The following is a 21,516-nucleotide window of genomic DNA, read 5'->3' on the forward strand; positions in this document are numbered from 1 at the left end:
CAATGCACAGTGCATAGCTTATTCTGGCTATGCAGGCACCATGGACTATACCATATCACTAGTGTTATGAGGGAACATACTTCCATACTGCCAGGTAAATGTCATCATAACCACTGCACAACATTGGAATAGAACACGGCAGAATAGTTTTCCTGCGCTTGTTGGTGTTGTGGTGTTGTTGGTACAGACAAACTGCCATGGTTTGACTGTGGTAACAATCCTAGAGTTGTGACTGATATGTGTTGTTTATGTTGGTACTGCGTTTCTCTGATGTGAGTCCTAGGGGAGTGTTTAAATAAAGACTGCTCAGTCAGTGTGTTGGTTGGTCAGGCAGAGAGGGGGAACAGGGAAGTGTTGCTTTGAAGTCTCTGGCAATGTGCAGTATGATTGGACTGTTCAGTCTGGGTGACCCACCAATGGGGCAGTGTCCTCCACTTACACAAGCAGCTAGATGGGCTCTACGTAATTAGCAGGATGAAAGCCCAGCTAGATGGGCTCTACGTAATTAGCAGGATGAAAGCCCAGCTAGATGGGCTCTACGTAATTAGCAGGAGGAAAGCCCAGCTAGATGGGCTCTACGTAATTAGCAGGATGAAAGCCCAGCTAGATGGGCTCTACGTAATTAGCAGGATGAAAGCCCAGCTAGATGGGCTCTACGTAATTAGCAGGATGAAAGCCCAGCTAGATGGGCTCTACGTAATTAGCAGGATGAAAGCCCAGCTAGATGGGCTCTACGTAATTAGCAGGATGAAAGCCCAGCTAGATGGGCTCTACGTAATTAGCAGGATGAAAGTCCAGCTAGATGGGCTCTACGTAATTAGCAGGATATAAGCCCAACTTGCCGCTGTCCAACAGGCCTTTACACCAGCCCTGTTCATCCTCGTCTTCTAGTTTAGTTAGCTCTTCTCCTGTGAGAAAGGATGGAGAGAGAGCGACAGATGAAGAGAGAGAGAGAGAGCGAGAGGGAGAGAAAGAGGAAGGGAAGAGGAGAGGTAGACATCAGATCGACATACAATTTTGATTGATATTTGATTGAGTTATCAACAAACATGAATTCAATTTGAATTCAATTTGAAATCAACCAAACCTTGAAACTCTGTTGTTAATTTTTGGTTTAAATCTGGGTAAAATTTTAGGTGTGTATGTTGATAGCTTTTTGCAAACTGTACCTCAAACTGATGCCAGTTCATATGCATGCCAGGGCCGTGGGTGTTGCTATTGTTTGTTTTCTTTTTGGGATGAAAAAGGTAATGAGACAAAAAACCTCCCTTTTATCTTACTGTGGGTTAGTTAGATGATTGGTTTTAAATATATATAACAAAACAAATATAATTGAAAGGTTCCGTGCACAATTTAGTGTCTTTCTTGCAGTACCCAATCAACAGATTCCGTTTCTAAAAGGCTCACTAGTAGTAGTAGTAGTAGTAGTAGTAGTAGTAGTAGTAGTAGTAGTAGTAGTAACAGTAGTAACAGTAGTAGTAGTAGTAGTAGTAGTAGTAGTAGTAGTAGTAGTAGTAACAGTAGTAACAGTAGTAGTAGTAGTAGTAGTAGTAGTAGTAGTAGTAGTAGTAGTAGTAGTAGTAGTACCAGTAGTAGTAGTAGTAACAGTAGTAGTAGTAGTAGTAGTAACAGTAGTAGTAGTAGTAACAGTAGTAGTAGTAGTAGTAGTAGTAGTAACAGCAGTAGTAGTAGTAGTAGTAGTAGTAGTAGTAGTAGTAGTAGTAGTAGTAGTAGTAGTAACAGTAGTAACAGTAGTAGTAGTAGTAGTAGTAACAGTAGTAGTAGTAGTAGTAGTAGTAGTAGTAGTAGTAGTAGTAGCAGTAGTAGTAACAGTAGTAGTAGTAGCAGTAGTAGTAACAGTAGTAGTAGTAGTAGTAGTAGTAACAGTAGTAGTAGTAGTAGTAGTAGTAACAGTAGTAGTAACAGTAGTAGTAACAGTAGTAGTAGTAGTAGTAGTAGTAGTAGTAGTAGTAGTAGCAGTAACAGTAGTAGTAACAGTAGTAGTAGTAGTAGTAGTAGTAGTAGTAGTAGTAGTAGTAACAGTAGTAGTAGTAGTAGTAGTAGTAGTAGTAACAGTAGTAGTAGTAGTAGTAGTAGTAACAGTAGTAGTAGTAGTAGTAGTAGTAGTAACAGTAGTAGTAACAGTAGTAGTAGTAGTAGTAGTAGTAGTAACAGTAGTAGTAACAGTAGTAGTAGTAGTAGTAGTAGTAGTAACAGTAGTAACAGTAGTAGTAGTAGTAGTAGTAACAGTAGTAACAGTAGTAGTAGTAGTAGTAGTAGTAGTAGTAGTAGTAGTAGTAGTAGTAGTAGTAGTAGTAGTAGTAACAGTAGTAGTAACAGTAGTAGTAGTAGTAGTAGTAGTAGTAGTAGTAGTAGTAGTAGTAGTAGTAACAGTAGTAGTAACAGTAGTAGTAGTAGTAGTAGTAGTAACAGTAGTAGTAGTAGTAGTAGTAGTAACAGTAGTAGTAGTAGTAGTAGTAGTAGTAGTAGTAGTAGTAGTAGTATTAGTAGTAGTAGTATTAGTAGTAGTAGTAGTAGTAGTAGTAGTAGTAGCAGCAGCAGCAGCAGCAGCAGTATTAGTAACTTTATTGTCCCAAATGGGAAATAGATTTTTGGCATAACATTTTCTAAAGATGGACATGACAACATGACAATAAACACATAATCACAATGAAATAGAGTTGTTAGTGCTCATTGGGATGCTCACCTGCTTTAAAGGTGAGTTCATCCTGTTCCTGCCCGTCATAGTCGTATAGCGCCCTCACCCGCACGCCCTTCGCTGACTCCTCCTCAAAGGGGTTGGCCCCGCCCCCATTGGTGTCTGAGCCGGAGTTTGGCGCGGCCTGCTCATCGTCTGACCACTCTGCCGACTGGTCCTGGGAGGAGTAGGCCTGGTTCTTATCAGAGCTGCTCACACTGTGGAGGAGGAGATGTTTCAACATCATGGACCATCATCATCATCGTTGTTCGGTTGCAGAACAGTTGACCACCAGCTTCCTGCAGTAACTAAGATCACTATCCATCAACATGGTCGTCATGTGACCAGCACAGAGGAGAAAGGGCTGAGTGAATTGGAGACACAAACTGGACGTTTACTTTTAAGAGCTGATCTCTTTATTCATGTCAACACAGCACGAGAAAACGTGCAACAGAATATGCCCCTCCCCCACTTCTCTGCTCTGCTATAAGAACATAAAAATACTAAAACAACTGGGTGACATCATCTTCTTTCCACTAAACAGACCTTGTGGAGATATTACCAAACACAACTGTGACATTTCACAACAAGTTATTGGAAAGGGTAAAGGGGGATACCTGGTCAGTTGCACAACTGAATGCATTCAACCGAAATGTGTCTTCTGCATTTAACCCAACCCCATCAGAGAGGTGCGGGGGATTGCCCTAATCGACATCGTATTGATACTGTAGTTTGCGATACCATCGCATGCTTCGTATTTATGAACCGTTAACTTTATGTCAACATGAATCATTGCTGCCATCTCCTGGACATCAGATAAGATAAATGTTCTAGCCCCCAATACAAGTGGAAATGGTCTTGAGCAAACAACTGATGTCATCTATATTAAAACAGATATACCATCTCATACACAGAATTCATACATTGCCTATTGCACCTATGGGCCATTCTGGCTAGGACAAGGCTTACTTACTTACTATTAAACCCGTGACACACTACACATCGTAAAAATAGATACATTCTGCTGTTAGTATTGATAAAACATGAAAATGTTCTCTGTGATGACACTCACAGTGACTCTACATGTTAGAAAGGCATGTTTGTTCTACTACAGAAGGTAACCGTAGTGGTGGAGAGACCAACCTGCCCCTGTCTGTGAGACCAACCTGCCCCTGTCTGTGAGACCAACCTGCCCCTGTCTGTGAGACCAACCTGCCCCTGTCTGTGAGACCAACCTGCCCCTGTCTGTGAGACCAACCTGCCTCTGTCTGTGAGACCAACCTGCCCCTGTCTGTGAGACCAACCTGCCCCTGTCTGTGAGACCAACCTGCCCCTGTCTGTGAGACCAACCTGCCTCTGTCTGTGAGACCAACCTGCCCCTGTCTGTGAGACCAACCTGCCCCTGTCTGTGAGACCAACCTGCCCCTGTCTGTGAGACCAACCTGCCCCTGTCGCCAGCCGGTGCAGCCACATGGTCCGGTGCTGCTGTCACGCTGGTCAGCATTATACCGTCTGCCCCTTTCTTTGACTTCTCTCGTTTGGTGATCATGTGAGTGAGCTCTGGATTGTACTCCTGGAAGGAAGGAAGGAAGGAAGGAAGGAAGGAAGGAAGGAAGGAAGGAAGGAAGGAAGGAAGGAAGGAAGGAAGGAAGGAAGGAAGGAAGGAAGGAAGGAAGGAAGGAAGGAAGGAAGGAAGGAAGGAAGGAAGGAAGGAAGGTGGGGAGCAAGCCACAGTTACAAGTCAATTCCTAGTTTTTCCCATTCAGTCAATGGAGGAAGTGAATTGAAATTAATTCCATGAGTTGAAAACGATCAATTAAACACACACATTGTGAGGCTAACTGGGAAGAAGTGGTTGTGTACCTCAAACTGGGGCCAGTTCATATGCATGCCAGGGCCGTGGTTGTTGCTGAACCACTTCAGGTCGTCCTGTGCGCTGGCAGAGGTGATGGTGCGCTCCAGGTCTCTGTACACTGTGGAGTAACTGAAGATGGATAGACATAGAGAGAAGTTCCACCTCTGTTCTGACATTCATCTGACTCAAGTCTATTATTATGTTGGTGCTCAGTTGATGGACCAAGGTGTGTGTGTGTATGGGCCTACCTTTGGTTCTCGGTGAGGTTGAGGTGTCGTTTGATGTCCAACAGCACCTCCCTGAGGAAGCTCAGTCTCTTATCCTCAAACTGCTGACAAGTGTCAAACACTGTCTCCATGTTCTCCATGTACTGAGGCGTACACTTCCTCAGCTCATCCAGAGCCTTCTCATACTTCTCCTTAGCCTGCATGGTGAAGATCAGACAGAGAGTATGTTAATAACATGTTAGGGATAAACAACAACAGAGGCTGTACAGTTCAGAGCTGAGGGGCCGTTGACCAACACAAAGCGGGTTTAATATTTTTATGTTTCAGAGCCCTTTCATAATGTGTATTTTACTGTTTCAGAGCCCTTTCATAATGTGTATTTTAATGTCAACATTTTACACCTTACAGTGACTTTTATTGTTCTTCTTTCTTAAATTATTTAGCTTCTGCATAGCAAGGTCTTTACAGGCTTGAGGTTACTGAGAAGTGGTGGGGATTGACGTTGACCAAGGATGAATAATAGTTAGTTATCCTCTCAGTAGTTGTAAGACAGTATTATTGAACTTGTGTAATGGTTTGAGTGGGTCAAGGGGAAGCAAGGCTGTGATATCATCCCAGTGGGCTCAGTAGAGTAAAGTCCACTATACCAGTGGTTCCCAAATGGTGGGGCATGCCCCCTGGGTCGGCATTTCCTCTTATCATGTCAGTCATTGCATACCTTAGAAAGCTATTTATAACTTGTCAGAAATGTCCAGATCAACTAGCCCATGTCAGCTAACGTTTTGTAGCTAGGTTTTTTATCACAAATATCACATGAATACACGTTAGACATGGCAAAATGTGTAGAATTGCAGGAAATAAGCCAACAAGAGGGCTGTGAACAGTTTGTGCCATGAACAGTGCTTGTGTCCATAGAAAATAGGAGTGGCGCGCTCGCACAGGGGACGGAGCGGGATGTTCCCCAATGCTGGAAGGGGGACCTGAGCGTAAAGGTTTGGGAACCCCTGCACTAGACTAGTGAATAGGTCATCACTGGGCCTAGATCTTTAACTGGTCAGGACGCATGGTCAAGAAAAACTCCTGGAACTAGTAATGGCAATAGGATGAGAGGCCTCCCTATCATGAAGAGACAGAGGAAGAGGAGGAGGAAGAGGAGGAAGAAGAAGAAAGAAGAGGAGGGTGAGCAGTGGAGGGTGAGCAGTGGAGGGTGAGCAGTGGTGGGTGAGCAGTGGAGGGTGAGCAGTGGCGGGTGAGCAGTGGAGGGTGAGCAGTGGAGGGTGAGCAGTGGAGGGTGAGCAGTGGTGGGTGAGCAGTGGAGGGTGAGCAGTGGCGGGTGAGCAGTGGAGGGTGAGCAGTGGAGGGTGAGCAGTGGAGGGTGAGCAGTGGAGGGTGAGCAGTGGAGGGTGAGCAGTGGAGGGTGGCATCTGCAGGATTAAGCTCTGTGTGTGACCTAGAAGAGTCTTAAAATAGACTGAGTTTATTTGATTCTCCCTCCACTTTTCTCGCCTTGATTGATCTGGGCAGTAGGGGTCTGGGGTGTAGGGATCTGGGTAGTAGGGGTCTGGGGAGTAGGGGTCTGGGCAGTAGGGGTCTGGGGACTAGGGGTCTGGGGAGTAGGGGTCTGGGGAGTAGGGGTCTGGGGAGTAGGGGTCTGGGGAGTAGGGGTCTGGGCAGTAGGGGTCTGGGGAGTAGGGGTCTGGGCAGTAGGGGTCTGGGGAGTAGGGGTCTGGGCAGTAGGGGTCTGGGGAGTAGGGGTCTGGGCAGTAGGGGTCTGGGCAGTAGGGGTCTGGGCAGTAGGGGTCTGGGGAGTAGGGGTCTGGGGAGTAGGGGTCTGGGGAGTAGGGGTCTGGGGAGTAGGGGTCTGGGCAGTAGGGGTCTGGGGAGTAGGGGTCTGGGGAGTAGGGGTCTGGGTAGCTCACCTTCTGAGAGTCCTGCTTGCATTTGTCCACCTTGTCCAGGAGCTTCTTTTGCTGGTCGACTGTGACTGAGGTGTCTGCCTTGCTGTTGGCCTCTCTGGTGGACGCCACCTTCTCCTCCTTACACGCCAGATGGTACGTCTTCTTGGCAGTCTCAAGCTGAGGAGGAAAGATATGGTATATTTTAGAAGGATATTTACACTTTTGGAGGTATCATTTGAATGCAAACTACTTCAAGGTTACAGCAGAGCGTGGTGCATGTTCTGATTCGGTCCGGACCACTACGGCAATGACAGCACAAGTTGGGGAAAATTGTACATCATTCTAAGTGTAGTTCAGGTGGTTGCCCCTCACCTCCTTGAGCTTCTTGGCCCATGGTTTCTGGGCCTTCTTGAAGCCCTCCTCTGCCTCTTTTGTTTCCTTGAAGCCTCCCATCATCTGCTTGTGGTAGGAGTCCTTCTGCCAGTTCTTCACCTTCTCAAAGTCATCATTGAGCAGGCCGTTCTTCACATCCTGGTGCAGCTCACTCACCTTCTCAGCCTCGGTCATCATTGCCACCCAGGCCCTCTCCACACTGCCGTACTGGGGCCCTGAGGGAGAGGGAGAAGGGTGTTAGGGTTAGAGGGAGGAGAGGGTTAGGGTTAGAGGGAGGAGAGGGTTAGGGTGAGAGGGAGGAGAGGGTTAGGGTGAGAGGGAGGAGAGGGTTAGGGTGAGAGGGAGGAGAGGGTTAGGGTGAGAGGGAGAAGAGGGTTATGGTGAGAGGGAGGAGAGGGTTAGGGTTAGAGGGAGGAGAGGGTTAGGGTTAGAGGGAGGAGAGGGTTAGGGTGAGAGGGAGGAGAGGGTTAGGGTGAGAGGGAGAAGAGGGTTATGGTGAGAGGGAGGAGAGGGTTAGGGTGAGAGGGAGGAGAGGGTTAGGGTGAGAGGGAGGAGAGGGTTAGAGGGAGAGGGAGGAGAGGGTTAGGGTTAGAGGGAGGAGAGGGTTAGGGTTAGAGGAAGAGGGAGAAGAGGGTTAGGGTGAGAGGGAGAAGAGGGTTAGGGTGAGAGGGAGGAGAGGGTTAGGGTGAGAGGGAGGAGAGGGTTAGGGTGAGAGGGAGGAGAGGGTTAGAGGGAGAGGGAGAGGGAGAAGAGGGTTAGGGTGAGAGGGAGGAGAGGGTTAGGGTGAGAGGGAGAGGGAGAATAGGGTTATGGTTAGAGGGAGGAGAGGGTTAGGGTTAGAGGGAGGAGAGGGTTAGGGTTAGAGGCAGAGGGTTAGGGTGAGAGGGAGGAGAGGGTTAGGGTGAGAGGGAGGAGAGGGTTAGGGTTAGAGGCAGAGGGTTAGGGTTAGAGGGAGAGGGAGAAGAGGGTTAGGGTGAGAGGGAGGAGAGGGTTAGGGTGAGAGGGAGGAGAGGGTTAGGGTGAGAGGGAGAGGGAGAAGAGGGTTAGGGTGAGAGGGAGAAGAGGGTTAGGGTGAGAGGGAGGAGAGGGTTAGGGTGAGAGGGAGGAGAGGGTTAGGGTGAGAGGGAGGAGAGGGTTAGAGGGAGAGGGAGAGGGAGAAGAGGGTTAGGGTGAGAGGGAGGAGAGGGTTAGGGTGAGAGGGAGGAGAGGGTTAGGGTGAGAGGGAGGAGAGGGTTAGGGTGAGAGGGAGAAGAGGGTTATGGTGAGAGGGAGGAGAGGGTTAGGGTTAGAGGGAGGAGAGGGTTAGGGTGAGAGGGAGGAGAGGGTTAGGGTGAGAGGGAGAAGAGGGTTATGGTGAGAGGGAGGAGAGGGTTAGGGTGAGAGGGAGGAGAGGGTTAGGGTGAGAGGGAGGAGAGGGTTAGAGGGAGAGGGAGGAGAGGGTTAGGGTTAGAGGGAGGAGAGGGTTAGGGTTAGAGGGAGGAGAGGGTTAGGGTTAGAGGCAGAGGGTTAGGGTGAGAGGGAGGAGAGGGTTAGGGTGAGAGGGAGGAGAGGGTTAGGGTTAGAGGCAGAGGGTTAGGGTTAGAGGGAGAGGGAGAAGAGGGTTAGGGTGAGAGGGAGGAGAGGGTTAGGGTGAGAGGGAGAGGGAGAAGAGGGTTAGGGTGAGAGGGAGAAGAGGGTTAGGGTGAGAGGGAGGAGAGGGTTAGGGTGAGAGGGAGGAGAGGGTTAGGGTGAGAGGGAGGAGAGGGTTAGAGGGAGAGGGAGAGGGAGAAGAGGGTTAGGGTGAGAGGGAGGAGAGGGTTATGGTGAGAGGGAGGAGAGGGTTAGGGTGAGAGGGAGGAGAGGGTTAGGGTTAGAGGGAGAAGAGGGTTAGGGTTAGAGGGAGGAGAGGGTTAGGGTGAGAGGGAGGAGAGGGTTAGGGTTAGAGGGAGGAGAGGGTTAGGGTGAGAGGGAGGAGAGGGTTAGGGTTAGAGGGAGGAGAGGGTTAGGGTGAGAGGGAGGAGAGGGTTAGGGTGAGAGGGAGGAGAGGGTTAGGGTGAGAGGGAGAATAGGGTTAGAGGGAGAGGGAGAGGGAGAAGAGGGTTAGGGTGAGAGGGAGGAGAGGGTTAGGGTGAGAGGGAGGAGAGGGTTAGAGGGAGAGGGAGGAGAGGGTTAGGGTTAGAGGGAGGAGAGGGTTAGGGTGAGAGGGAGGAGAGGGTTAGAGGGAGAGGGAGAAGAGGGTTAGGGTGAGAGGGAGGAGAGGGTTAGAGGGAGAGGGAGAGGGAGAAGAGGGTTAGGGTGAGAGGGAGAATAGGGTTAGAGGGAGAGGGAGAGGGAGAAGAGGGTTAGGGTGAGAGGGAGGAGAGGGTTAGGGTTAGAGGGAGGAGAGGGTTAGAGGGAGAGGGAGAAGAGGGTTAGGGTGAGAGGGAGGAGAGGGTTAGAGGGAGAGGGAGGAGAGGGTTAGGGTGAGAGGGAGAGGGAGAAGAGGGTTAGGGTTAGAGGGAGAGGGAGAAGAGGGTTAGGGTGAGAGGGAGAGGGAGAAGAGGGTTAGGGTGAGAGGGAGAGGGAGAAGAGGGTTAGGGTGAGAGGGAGAATAGGGTTAGAGGGAGAGGGAGAGGGAGAAGAGGGTTAGGGTGAGAGGGAGGAGAGGGTTAGGGTTAGAGGGAGGAGAGGGTTAGGGTTAGAGGGAGAGGGAGAAGAGGGTTAGGGTTAGGGTTAGGAGGAGTAGGGGGAGATCCATTAGCAATTTGAGAAACAGATGGAAGTATTACTCCATGACTCCATGAAGATCCTGCACATGGCATTTCCATTGCATTTACTGTGCTCCATGACAAAACTAGAAAGAGTTTATTATTTAAAAAATGGAATGCTCCTACAGCTGGCAATATAACTCTTCCAATCCACTGTGAACTGCTGGGTGTGTGTGTCTCCCCTTCTCCCCTCATACCTTTATCTACCAGCTGTCTCCATCTTTTAGACCAGTCGGTCAGCTGCTGGCTGTAGGCCTTCTCGATTTTGGCTCGCTCTTGTATACAGTTCATCAGGTCATTGCAGAGCCGGTGGCCATCATCAATCCGCTTCACAGCACGCTTATAGTTCCCCACCTTTCATAGGTACCAGAATGAGAGGCATTTCAATTACATTCAATACATTCCACCTTAACAATGTGGCGTTCCACGAACGGTGGCGTCGGTGTCGCCCTAATGAGTGATCATTGTCATGCCACCTTAAGAGGGACTTCCCTCTAGCCTGCAGGACGGGACTTGATGGTTGGGAAGAGCAGGAGTATAGCGGATGGGAGGGGCTAGTATAGCGGATGGGAGGGGCTAGTGCTACTAAAATAATAATAATATTAACCATAATACATAGTATTTATAACTCGCTTTTCATTGAAAAACTGTCTCAAAGTGCTACAGTGAGGTGCAATAAAATAAATCAAAACAAGAGACATAGACAGAAAACGACACAGCTAGACAGGGACACTGACACAATAGACACAGCTAGACAGGGACACTGACACAATAGACACAGCTAGACAGGGACACTGACACAATAGACACAGCTAGACAGGGACACTGACACAAAGTACACAGCTAGACAGAGACACTGACACAAAGGACACAGCTAGACAGGGACACTGACACAATAGACACAGCTAGACAGGGACACTGACACAAAGGACACAGCTAGACAGGGACACTGACACAATAGACACAGCTAGACAGAGACACTGACACAAAGGACACAGCTAGACAGGGACACTGACACAAAGTACACAGCTAGACAGGGACACTGACACAAAGGACACAGCTAGACAGAGACACTGACACAAAGGACACAGCTAGACAGGGACACTGACACAAAGGACACAGCTAAACAGGGACACTGACACAAAGTACACAGCTAAACAGGGACACTGACACAAAGGACACAGCTAGACAGGGACACTGACACAATAGACACAGCTAGACAGGGACACTGACACAAAGGACACAGCTAGACAGGGACACTGACACAATAGACACAGCTAGACAGAGACACTGACACAAAGGACACAGCTAGACAGGGACACTGACACAAAGTACACAGCTAGACAGGGACACTGACACAAAGGACACAGCTAGACAGAGACACTGACACAAAGGACACAGCTAGACAGGGACACTGACACAAAGGACACAGCTAAACAGGGACACTGACACAAAGTACACAGCTAAACAGGGACACTGACACAAAGGACACAGCTAGACAGGGACACTGACACAAAGTACACAGCTAAACAGGGACACTGACACAAAGGACACAGCTAGACAGGGACACTGACACAAAGTACACAGCTAAACAGGGACACTGACACAAAGGACACAGCTGACAAGGGGAAAGGACAACAAGGAACACAGCTATTCTATATCTAACAGAAAGCCTTCCTAAAGTTGAGGTTTTAGGCCTGTTTTAAAGGAGCCCAGAGTCTGTGGTGCCTTCAGGTGGTCCGGGAGTCAATTCCACAAGCAGAAAGCCAGATCCCCCATAGAGCAGAGCTTGGTCCTGGGGGACCTGGAGGAGCAGGCTATCGCTCGATCTGAGGCACACACACATAATCCCTCCACAACAGTAGCCCTAGTCAGTGGCCTGTCACGCTGCCAGCTCTGCTGCAGAGCCAGAGGAGGGTGATGCAGTGCCTGCTGAGTGTGGACACCTGGGGTTGTTGGTTCAAATCCCAGTTCCACTGAAAGGGATGCATGTTTGACTACATATTAATATATCTCTAGAGGCAAACAAGTGTGGTTTGTTCTCACCTCCCAGAAGCTGTCTGTGGCATCCTCCTGGCTGGCCGACTCATCATAGGCGCCCGACATGATCCTAGATTCGGCAGAGAGGACTTGAGGAGGTTTTGGGAGTCTGCAGCAGAGTCTTGGTCTTCAGGCACTGAGGGGAGGAGCAAGAGGATCATTAATAATAGCAAGGCCATTTCAGAGATTGCATGTGGGAATTGAAAACAAACTATTAAAGTTGTTCTTCTTAATCCATGTAAACATAAGTTCCCTTTAATTCATAATGCCAACAAATGTCATTCAGCCCAAATAGATGTGAGACAACTGATGATAGGAGAGCAACAGCAGTTACTACCCTCCTTCCCTCCCTGCGTTCTGGTCCTGGTACCCCGTGTATATAGCCAAGTTATCGTTACGCATTGTGTATTTATTCCTCGTGTTATTATCTTTCTATATCTGTTCTGGGGGGGTTTTCTCTGCATTGTTGGGAAGGGCCCGTAGGCATTTCAATGTTAGTTGACACCTGTTGTTTACGAAGCATGTGACGAATGTGTCATTAAAAAACACCTCAGACTCCATGAGGAATGATTAGTCTCAGAACAAAATAACAGTCTATCCATGCTCAAACGTGAACATTAGTGTCGCTACTATTAACACAGCGCTGAGTGGAAAGGGTAACATGCTAGTAGGGAAGAATGGTTTCCTCTAACGGTGTTGTGGCTAGAGAGACCACCGGGTTGCTGGTTGGGTCAAGTCCTTAATCAAGGCAAATATCATATTCTGTAATGCCTATGGCAGTAGAGCCTACAACTTCCAAATTGTACTTCAAGAGAGTGACCGGATGTCTCTTTCACATCCGATACAGCAACCCCTCATCAGCCCTGCAATCACCTTGATAATAATAACACATCTTCACCAAACCAAGACCTGTATGTCTCATTTACAGCAACGACCTGTAACTATTCCGCAGGTTGTTGCTGTAAATGAGAATACGTTCTCAGTCAACTTACCTGGTCAAATAATAATACAAATATTTTCAGCCATTCCTGAGGACGAAGGCCCAGTGACGCTGCCTGGGAGAGACAATAGATGGCTCTGCTTTAGAGTGGGGGTCAGGGGAGGGGGGGGGGGGGGGGGGGGGGGTGCACTGCATGGGTATTTGGGTCACCTCAGCCGCCCTAAACTAATGGCTGGAAAATTGATTTTGACAAGGTGGAGAAGGAGAGAGGGAAACTGAGAGAGAGAAAGAGAGCGATACAGACGATACAGTTTCTCCCCAGACAAAACATGAGCAGAACGGCTTTGGCTGCATGGGGAATGGGTGAGAGCTGGGTGTGCACCACAGTTGGTTAATCCATCAAATCACAAGAGGAGGCTTTTGTTCTAGTGTAGGACAGCCCTCTCTAGGAACGAGGCTAGATGGTAGTGTATACACACACACCACCTCACACCTCTCCACCCGTTACTAGCTTACTGACAGACAGCATATTTCTAAATTATTCCTGTCCTAAACCATTGTAATATGTACAGAAATCAATACTTGAAATTGATCAAAATTCTAATGTATTAAGGCCTACTAGTCTTTTACACAAAATAACACATGTAGTCAGTCCAGTTAAACTCTTAACACACCAACAGTGACAAAAGCATTAACAACCCTGTCTCATCAAATTCACCATTAAGTACCCTTCTTCTCCTCTACAGACCCCTGCAACACTATGAAGAAGATCACAACACACATATTTCATTAGGGCTCTCCATCTCCACACACATAACCAAATATATACACACACACAGACACATCAACCGACTGCAATAACCAGACAGTGAGAAACCACTCTAGGCTATAGCCAAGACAAAGGACTGCAAATGAATGCACCCACAAAGAGGGAGAACGCAGACAGACTCCCTCCCTCCGCTCCGTCCCAACAACAAAAGCCTTACCCTCAGTCCTCCATTAGCAGGGTGAGACACGACGGCTAGCTACAGATACAGCTCCAGCTCTGAGGCACGTGGGCTTCACTCCTCTCTCTCCTCTCTCTCCTCTCTCTCCTCTCTCTCCTCTCTCTCCTCTCTCTCCTCTCTCTCCTCTCACTCCTCCCGCCCCTTTGTTTTTGTTCAGCTCAGAGCCCCGTTTTTTCTCAGACAGCTGAGCTCGCATCATCACACCATACACTGGCAACGGACATAGACACTGTCTTATCCAAGAGCACAGACACTTCTGGCCAGGCAACGTGTTGAGTGAAAGCGTGTGAGTGTTTCAGTGTATGGTTGTGTGTGTGGGTGTGTGTGTGAGAGTGAGTGTGTGTGTGTGTGTTTCTCAATGGCTGAGGGATAATCCTCTGGTGTTTTGCTTGAATGGTTCAGTCAAGGAGGAAGAGAAAAGAGACTTGGAGGGAGACGGGGGAGGAGGAGAAGGGAGGGGGAGGGGGAGAAGGGTGGGGAGGGGGAGGGGGAGAAGGGTGGGGGAGGGGGAGGAGGGTGTGGGAGGAGGAGGAGGGTGGGGGAGGGGAGGAGGAGGAGAGGGGGGGAGGATAAGAAGGGGGGGAGGAGGAGAAGGGAGGTGGAGGAGGAGAAGGAGAAGGGAGGGGGAGGAGGGAGGGAGAGGGGGAGAAGGGTGGGGGATGGGGAGGAAAGGGTGGGGGAGGAGGAGAAGGGAGGGGAGGAGGAGAAGGGAGAGGGAGGAGGAGAAGGGTGGGGGAGGAGGAGAAGGGAGGGGGAGGAGAGGAGGAGGAGGGAGGGGGGGGAGAGAAGGGTGGGGGAGGAGGAGAAGGAGAAGGAGGAGGGTGGGGAAGAAGGGAGGGGGAGGAGGTAGGGGGAGGGGAAGAAGGGTGGGGGAGGAGGATAAGGGTGGGGGAAGGGGAGAAGGAAGGAGGAGGAGGAAGGGAGAGGGGGAGAAGGGTGGGGGAGGGGGAGGATGGTGGGGGAGGAGGAGAAGGGAGGGGGATAAAAAAGGGTGGGGGAGGAGGAGAAGGGAGGGGAGGAGGAGAAGGGAGAGGGAGGAGGAGAAGGGTGGGGGAGGAGGAGAAGGGAGGGGGAGGAGAGGAGGAGAAAGGAGGGGGAGGAGGAGAAGGGTGGGGGAGGAGGAGAAGGAGGAGGGTGGGGAAGAAGGGAGGGGAAGGAGGTAGGGGGAGGGGAAGAAGGGAGGGGGTGGAAAGGAAGTGTGGGGGAGGGGGAGAAGGGAGGGGAGAGGAGAAGGGAGGGGGGAGGAGAAGGGAGGGGGAGGTGGAGAAGGGTGGGGAGGAGGAGAAGGAGGAGGGTGGGGAAGAAGGGAGGGGGAGGAGGTAGGGGGAGGAGGAGGAGGGTGGGGAGGAGAAGGAGGAGGGTGTGGAAGAAGGGAGGGGGAGGAGGAGAAGGTTTGAGGGAGGAGGAGAAGGGGGAGGGGAGGAGGGAGGAGGAGAAGGGTGGGGGGAGGAGGGGGAGGGGAGGAGGGAGGAGGAGAAGGGGGAGGGGAGGAGGGAGGAGGAGAAGGGTGGGGGGAGGAGGAGAAGAAGGGTGGGGGGAAGAGGAGAAGGGTGGGGGAGGAGGAGGGAGGAGAAGAAGGGTGGGGGGAAGAGGAGAAGGGTGGGGGAGGAGGAGGGAGAAGGGAGGGGGTGATGAGGGGGTGTGCCAACCATGGCATCATGAGGGCACAGGATTGTAGTGATTTGGTAGGACCAGAGACAGTGAGGATTAAGGAGAGACAGGGAACATGGAGGTGGGGAAATATAGTGTGTAGGGAAGACATCATGGCTAGGGGAGAGAGTGACACAGTGAGGAGGAAACAGAGAACCACACACAGACAGATGAAGAACATAAAGCCACTGCATGGAGAATACAGGAGTAGAAGGTGGAGAGGAAGCAGGGGAAGGAGGAGAGGTGATTGAAGATGGAGGGAGAGAGTCAATTGTACAGGTGTGACCTTTTATGACAGGTAATAGAGGGAAATGGCATATATTATCATTATTACTATAATAATAATACATTTAATAATAATAATAATAATAATAATAATAATAATAATAATTACATAAGAGGTTGACTGATAAAGAGATGCATTATTAAGGCAATGGAGCGTATTATCGATCTCATCTACTATTCCGAGGCGGATCTGAGAAACGCCATGCAGACAGAAAGCCAATAATAAAACCCTGATTTGAATATTCATGAAGCCAAGAGAGCAACTCGGTGCTATGATGAGACAGTTATACATGAGTGATAATCAGCAACCAGGAAAAGCTGGCAGCACATTCCAGAACAAAGGGTAACATGACGATGCTGTTACAACAGCTGATAGCCCTGTGTAATATGTCATTCCTGTGAATGTGACCAGTAGTGCTTTCCTGTGTAGAACAAGTTGCCAGAGAGGAGACGAGATGAGAGGTGAGTAAACGTCACTGGGTAGAGCGCCAGACAGAGTGATGCTAAGCAGGGCAGGACAGGAGAGGGGGCAAGAAGGGGTGAGGGAGAAAAAGGGGGAGGACGAGGGTAGTGGTAAGATCAGGGGGACACAGCTACAGCTCCCACCTAGCCACAGTAAAATTCCACTGCAGTAAAGGACAGGTCCTCTATATCTCAGAACCCACGGCAACACCACAGCTATTCATCACTCAATGTGCTGCCTACACATCTCTCTGACTGCAGCACTGAGACACCAGAGTATAGGTAGAGGAAATATTCAGGAAACAACCCTAACTGCAAACTGACAACAATAAAGGTATCTTAGGGCTTTTAAAGTCAAAATGTAATCTTATTCTCTTAAAAAAGCTATTTTCAAAACAACTGAACGAATTCCTGTTATATGTCAAATTCCATGGAGTATTTCACTGTTCAGCTGACATTTACAGAAAACACTCACTCTATGTGCTTTGGTAATTTCCCTTGAAGGGGACTTTGTCCATGGGAGCCATTGATTTACAACCTACTTCTGTTTTACATTTTAGTAATTTAGCAGACGCTCTTATCCAGAGCGACTTACAGTTAGTGAGTGCATACATTATTATTTTTTTCATACTGGCCTCCCCGTGGGAATCAAACCCACAACCCTGGCGTTGCAAACGCCATGCTCTACCAACTGAGCTACATCCCTGCCGGCCATTCCCTCCCCGACGCTGGGCCAATTGCGCGCCGCCCCATGGGTCTCCCGGTCGCGGCCGGCTACGACAGAGCCTGGACAGAGCCTCTAGTGGCACAGCTAGCACTGCGATGCAGTGCCTTAGACCACTGCGCCACTCGGGAGAATACACATTAAAGTCTGAATAAAGACACAAAACCATAAAATAAAAAACATACCAAGTCTTTCAAACTAAGTCTCAATTCCACTGGGCCATACCAACAAAACAGCATTTATTGGAAATGGAACCCTATGAAAATATAGGGTTTGAATTTTAAATCCTCCACGTAACGTAACCTACAGAGAACGAAACATGAATGCAAACATACTTTCTGCGGTCAGGCTACTAAGGTACCTTGACAAATGATGACATGATGTCTGTTGTTGTTCAGTAAATCTAACATGTCCTGGTTTGATTAGATATTAATAATTTGTCATTGTTACACTGACACTGCCTGACATGTTACAGTTGTGTCTGAATGGTGGCATCGCAGTGCTAGCTGTGCCACTAGAGATCCTGGTTCGAATCCAGGCTCTGTCGTAGCCGGCCGCGACCGGGAGACCCATGGGGCGGCGCACAATTGGCCCAGCGTCGTCCAGGGTAGGGGAGGGAATGGCCGGCAGGGGATGTAGCTCAGTTGGTAGAGCATGGCGTTTGCAACGCCAGGGTTGTGGGTTCGATAAAATAATGTATGTGCTAACTGTAAATCGCTCTGGATAAGAGCGTCTGCTAAATGACTAAAATGTAAATGTAAATGTGTAAGCTACAAGTGCATGGCAGAGCAGGCAGGCTCAACACTGATTCATATTCATTAGGCCAGTGGTTAGTGCATTTTATTCCACTTAAAACAGGTGTGGACTGGCCAACCGTCCTTCTGAAGAGCTACTGTGAATGGCTGTAAGATGTCATCTTGTCGTCCATTCTTGACACATTGGACTAGTTCACATAGCTTTATAACAACTTATAACGTAACATTAATAGTAATACACTCCAAGCTCATGAAGAAACGGAACGGCATCATACTATAGAACGTTTCTCCTCTGGGTAAGAAATGAGAGATAAATACCCTCATTCATTCATTCATTCATTTATTCATTCATTCATGTCACTCTGTAAACCAAATAGAAAGACAGACAGAAAACACCACTGCTTTGTCAGTACCTGATGGCTTCATCTAAATCTGGAGCAGGATACAGTAAACAAAGCATCTGTGTGAAAGGTTGCTGACAGCTTCTAAAACAGCACTGCCAAGGAAGTCTGACACATGAAATAGTACTACACTGACAGCAACAATAGGTTTTCAGTCTGACAGAGGAAGCTATTTCAAATTGGCCTACCTAACGCATCCAATGGAAGTGTAGACCTAGTAGATCTCCCAAAATACCCTCACCCAAAGAGAACACACACACACACACTTTCCTCACTGTCTCTGTGTTCCTCCAGTACCCAACTGTTGCTGCCCGACACACCAAAAATCCCCCTACACCAGGATCTATATATAGAGACAGAAGAGATCATCAATTATTCATTCGTACTGTGTAAAGCGATAGGAGCGATGACCAACTCTACGCACCTGGAGGCCTCCACCAGGGTCCCACAGCGCCAACTCATCCCATATCATTTACCATACAGTACAGACACACTGCCTGACAGTGCCAACTCATCCCATATAATTTACCATACAGTACAGACACACTGCCTGTCTCAATCATTAGCCTTACACAGTACACACACTGCCAGATTCAATCAGGAGGGCTGTCATCTTATCAACTATCACTACCTTAGAATTGTCTGCTAATGTAATTGATCAAACTTAAGATACACAATGAATTGCAGCATTTGGTTTGATTAGAATTGATTTTACAGGCCTTTTCAAATAATTTCTGGGGTTCTGATATTCTAAGCCAGCACATACAGTGAGGGAAAAAAGTATTTATATATATATAAGGATCCCCTGCTGATTTTGTACGTTTGCCCACTGACAAAGAAATGATCAGTCTATAATTTTAATGGTAGGTATATTTGAACAGTGAGAGACAGAATAACAACAACAAAAATCCAGATAACCCATGTCAAAAATGTTATCAATTGATTTGCATTTTAATGAGGGTTATTAGTATTTGACCCCCTCTCAATCAGAAAGATTTCTGGCTCCCAGGTGTCTTTTATACAGGTAACAAACTGAGATTAGGAGCACACTCTTAAAGGGAGTGCTCCTAATCTCAGCTTGTTACCTGTATAAAAGACACCTGTCCACAGAAGCAATCAATCAATCAGATTCCAAACTCTCCACCATGGCCAAGACCAAAGAGCTCTCCAAGGATGTCAGGGACAAGATTGTAGACCTACACAAGGCTGGAATGGGCTACAAGACCATCGCCAAGCAGCTTGGTGAGAAGGTGACAACAGTTGGGGCGATTATTCGCAAATGGAAGAAACACAAAATAATTGTCAATCTCCCTCAGCCTGGGGCTCCATGCAAGATCTCACCTCGTGGAGTTGCAATGATCATGAAAACGGTGAGGAATCAGCCCAGAACTACACGGGAGGATCTTGTCAATGATCTCAAGGCAGCTGGGACCATAGTCACCAAGAAAACAATTGGTAACACACTACGCCGTGAAGGACTGAAATCCTGCAGTGCCCGCAAGGTCCCCCTGCTCAAGAAAGCACATATACATGCACGTCTGAAGTTTGCCAACGAACATCTGAATGATTCAGAGGAGAACTGGGTGTAAGTGTTGTGGTCAGATGAGACCAAAATGGAGCTCTTTGGCATCAACTCAACTCGCCGTGTTTGGAGGAGGAGGAATGCTGCCTATGACCCCAAGAACACCATCCCCACCGTCAAACATGGAGGTGGAAACATTATGCTTTGGGGGTGTTTTTCTGCTAAGGGGACAGGACAACTTCACCACATCAAAGGGACGATGGACGGGGCCATGTACCGTCAAATCTTGGGTGAGAACCTCCTTCCCTCAGCCAGGGCATTGAAAATGGGTCGTGGATGGGTATTCCAGCATGACAATGACCCAAAACACACGTCCAAGGCAACAAAGGATTGGCTCAAGAAGGAACACATTAAGGTCCTGGAGTGGCCTAGCCAGTCTCCAGACCTTAATCCCATAGAAAATCTGTGGAGGGAGCTGAAGGTTCGAGTTGACAAACGTCAGCCTCAAAACCTTAATGACTTGGAGAAGATCTGCAAAGAGGAGTGGGACAAAATCCCTCCTGAGATGTGTGCAAACCTGGTGGCCAACTACAAGAAACGTCTGACCTCTGTGATTGCCAACAAGGGTTTTGCCACCAAGTACTAAGTCATTGTCACACCCTGGTTCTGGGACTCATTATGTTGAGCCAGGGTGTGTGCAGTCTATGTGGTTTGGTTCTATGTTGGGTGTCAAAGTGTTGTAATTATGTTGATTAGTCATGTGACTCCCAATCGGAGGTAACGAGTGTCAGCTGTCGGCTCGTTATCTCTGATTGGGAGCCATATTTATTCTGTATGTGTTCTTGTGGGCATTGTGGGTTATTGTTCCGTGTTTCAGTGTTTGTACTGTGGACTTCACGAGTCGTCTTTTGTTTTGTAATTTACGTGCTTACTCTAATTAAAGTCATGTTCGTTCAACGCGCTGCGCTTTGGTCTCCTTCACTCCTAGACGATCGTGACAGAATAACCCACCACAAGAGGACCAAGCAGCGTAACAAGCGGCAACAGGACCTACCTACACAGGATTTATGGACGCCTCCAAAGGATTCATGGACATGGGAGGAGATACGGGCTGGAAAGGGTCCTTGGGCACAACCGGAGGAATATCACCGCCCTCGTGAAGAGCTGGAGGCAGCTCAAGCCGAGAGGAGGTGGTATGAGGAGGCAGCACGGAGTCGTGGCTGGAAGCCCGTGGGTACTACCCAAAAATTTCTTGGGGGGGGGCTAAAAGGGAGTATGGCGAAGTCAGGTAGGAGACCTGCGCCTACTCCCTGGACTGACCGTGGAGAGCGAGAGTACGGGCAGACACCGTGTTACGCAGTAGAGCGCATGGTGTCTCCTGTACGCAGGCATAGCCCGGTACGGTACATTCCAGCTCCACGTATCGGCCGGGCTAGATTGAGCATTGAGCCGGAGGTCATGAAGCCGGCCCTACGCATCAAGCCACCAGTGCGTCTCCTCGGGCCGGCTTACATGGCACCTGCCTTACGCATGGTGTCCCCGGTTCGCCCACATAGCCCGGTGCGGGTTATTCCTCCTTCCCGTACTGGTCGGGCGACGGGGAGTATACAACCAGGTGAGGTTGGGCAGGCTCAGTGCTCAAGGGAGCCAGTACGCCTGCACGGTCCGGTATTTCCGGCGCCACCTCCCCGCTCCAGCCCAGTACCACCAGTGCCTACACCACGCACCAAGCCTCCTGTGTGTCCCCAGAGTCCTGTGCGTCCTGTTGTTGCTCTCCGCACTAGCCCCGAGATGCGTGTCCTCAGCCCGGTACCTCCAGTTCCGGCACCACGCACCAGGCCTACGGTGCGCCTCAGACGGCCAGAGTCTGCCGTCTGCCCAACGGGGCCTGAACTGTCCGTCTGCCCAACGCCGTCTGAACTGCCCGTCTGCC

General features: G+C 49.0%; 1 protein-coding gene across 1 annotated transcript in view; it reads right to left on the reverse strand.

Moving 5' to 3' along the window:
- Window positions 1-682: 682 nt before the first annotated feature.
- The window catches only part of LOC311138478 (protein kinase C and casein kinase substrate in neurons protein 1-like), a 34,709-nt gene continuing 13,875 nt past the window's right edge, over window positions 683-21,516 (reverse strand). The window contains exons 3-11 of the mRNA XM_084173173.1: window positions 11,844-11,973; window positions 9,995-10,151; window positions 7,051-7,286; window positions 6,700-6,855; window positions 4,802-4,977; window positions 4,562-4,682; window positions 4,141-4,271; window positions 2,708-2,916; window positions 683-908 (exon numbers count right to left, since the gene is read on the reverse strand). Of these exons, the coding sequence (XP_084029299.1) occupies window positions 799-908; window positions 2,708-2,916; window positions 4,141-4,271; window positions 4,562-4,682; window positions 4,802-4,977; window positions 6,700-6,855; window positions 7,051-7,286; window positions 9,995-10,151; window positions 11,844-11,903 (1,356 nt within the window). The 5' untranslated portion in view covers window positions 11,904-11,973 and the 3' untranslated portion in view covers window positions 683-798. The remainder of the gene's footprint in view (window positions 909-2,707; window positions 2,917-4,140; window positions 4,272-4,561; window positions 4,683-4,801; window positions 4,978-6,699; window positions 6,856-7,050; window positions 7,287-9,994; window positions 10,152-11,843; window positions 11,974-21,516) is intronic.

This window comes from Coregonus lavaretus, assembly GCF_964263955.1.
Source record: "Coregonus lavaretus genome assembly, chromosome: 12".
Taxonomy (NCBI): domain Eukaryota; kingdom Metazoa; phylum Chordata; class Actinopteri; order Salmoniformes; family Salmonidae; genus Coregonus; species Coregonus lavaretus.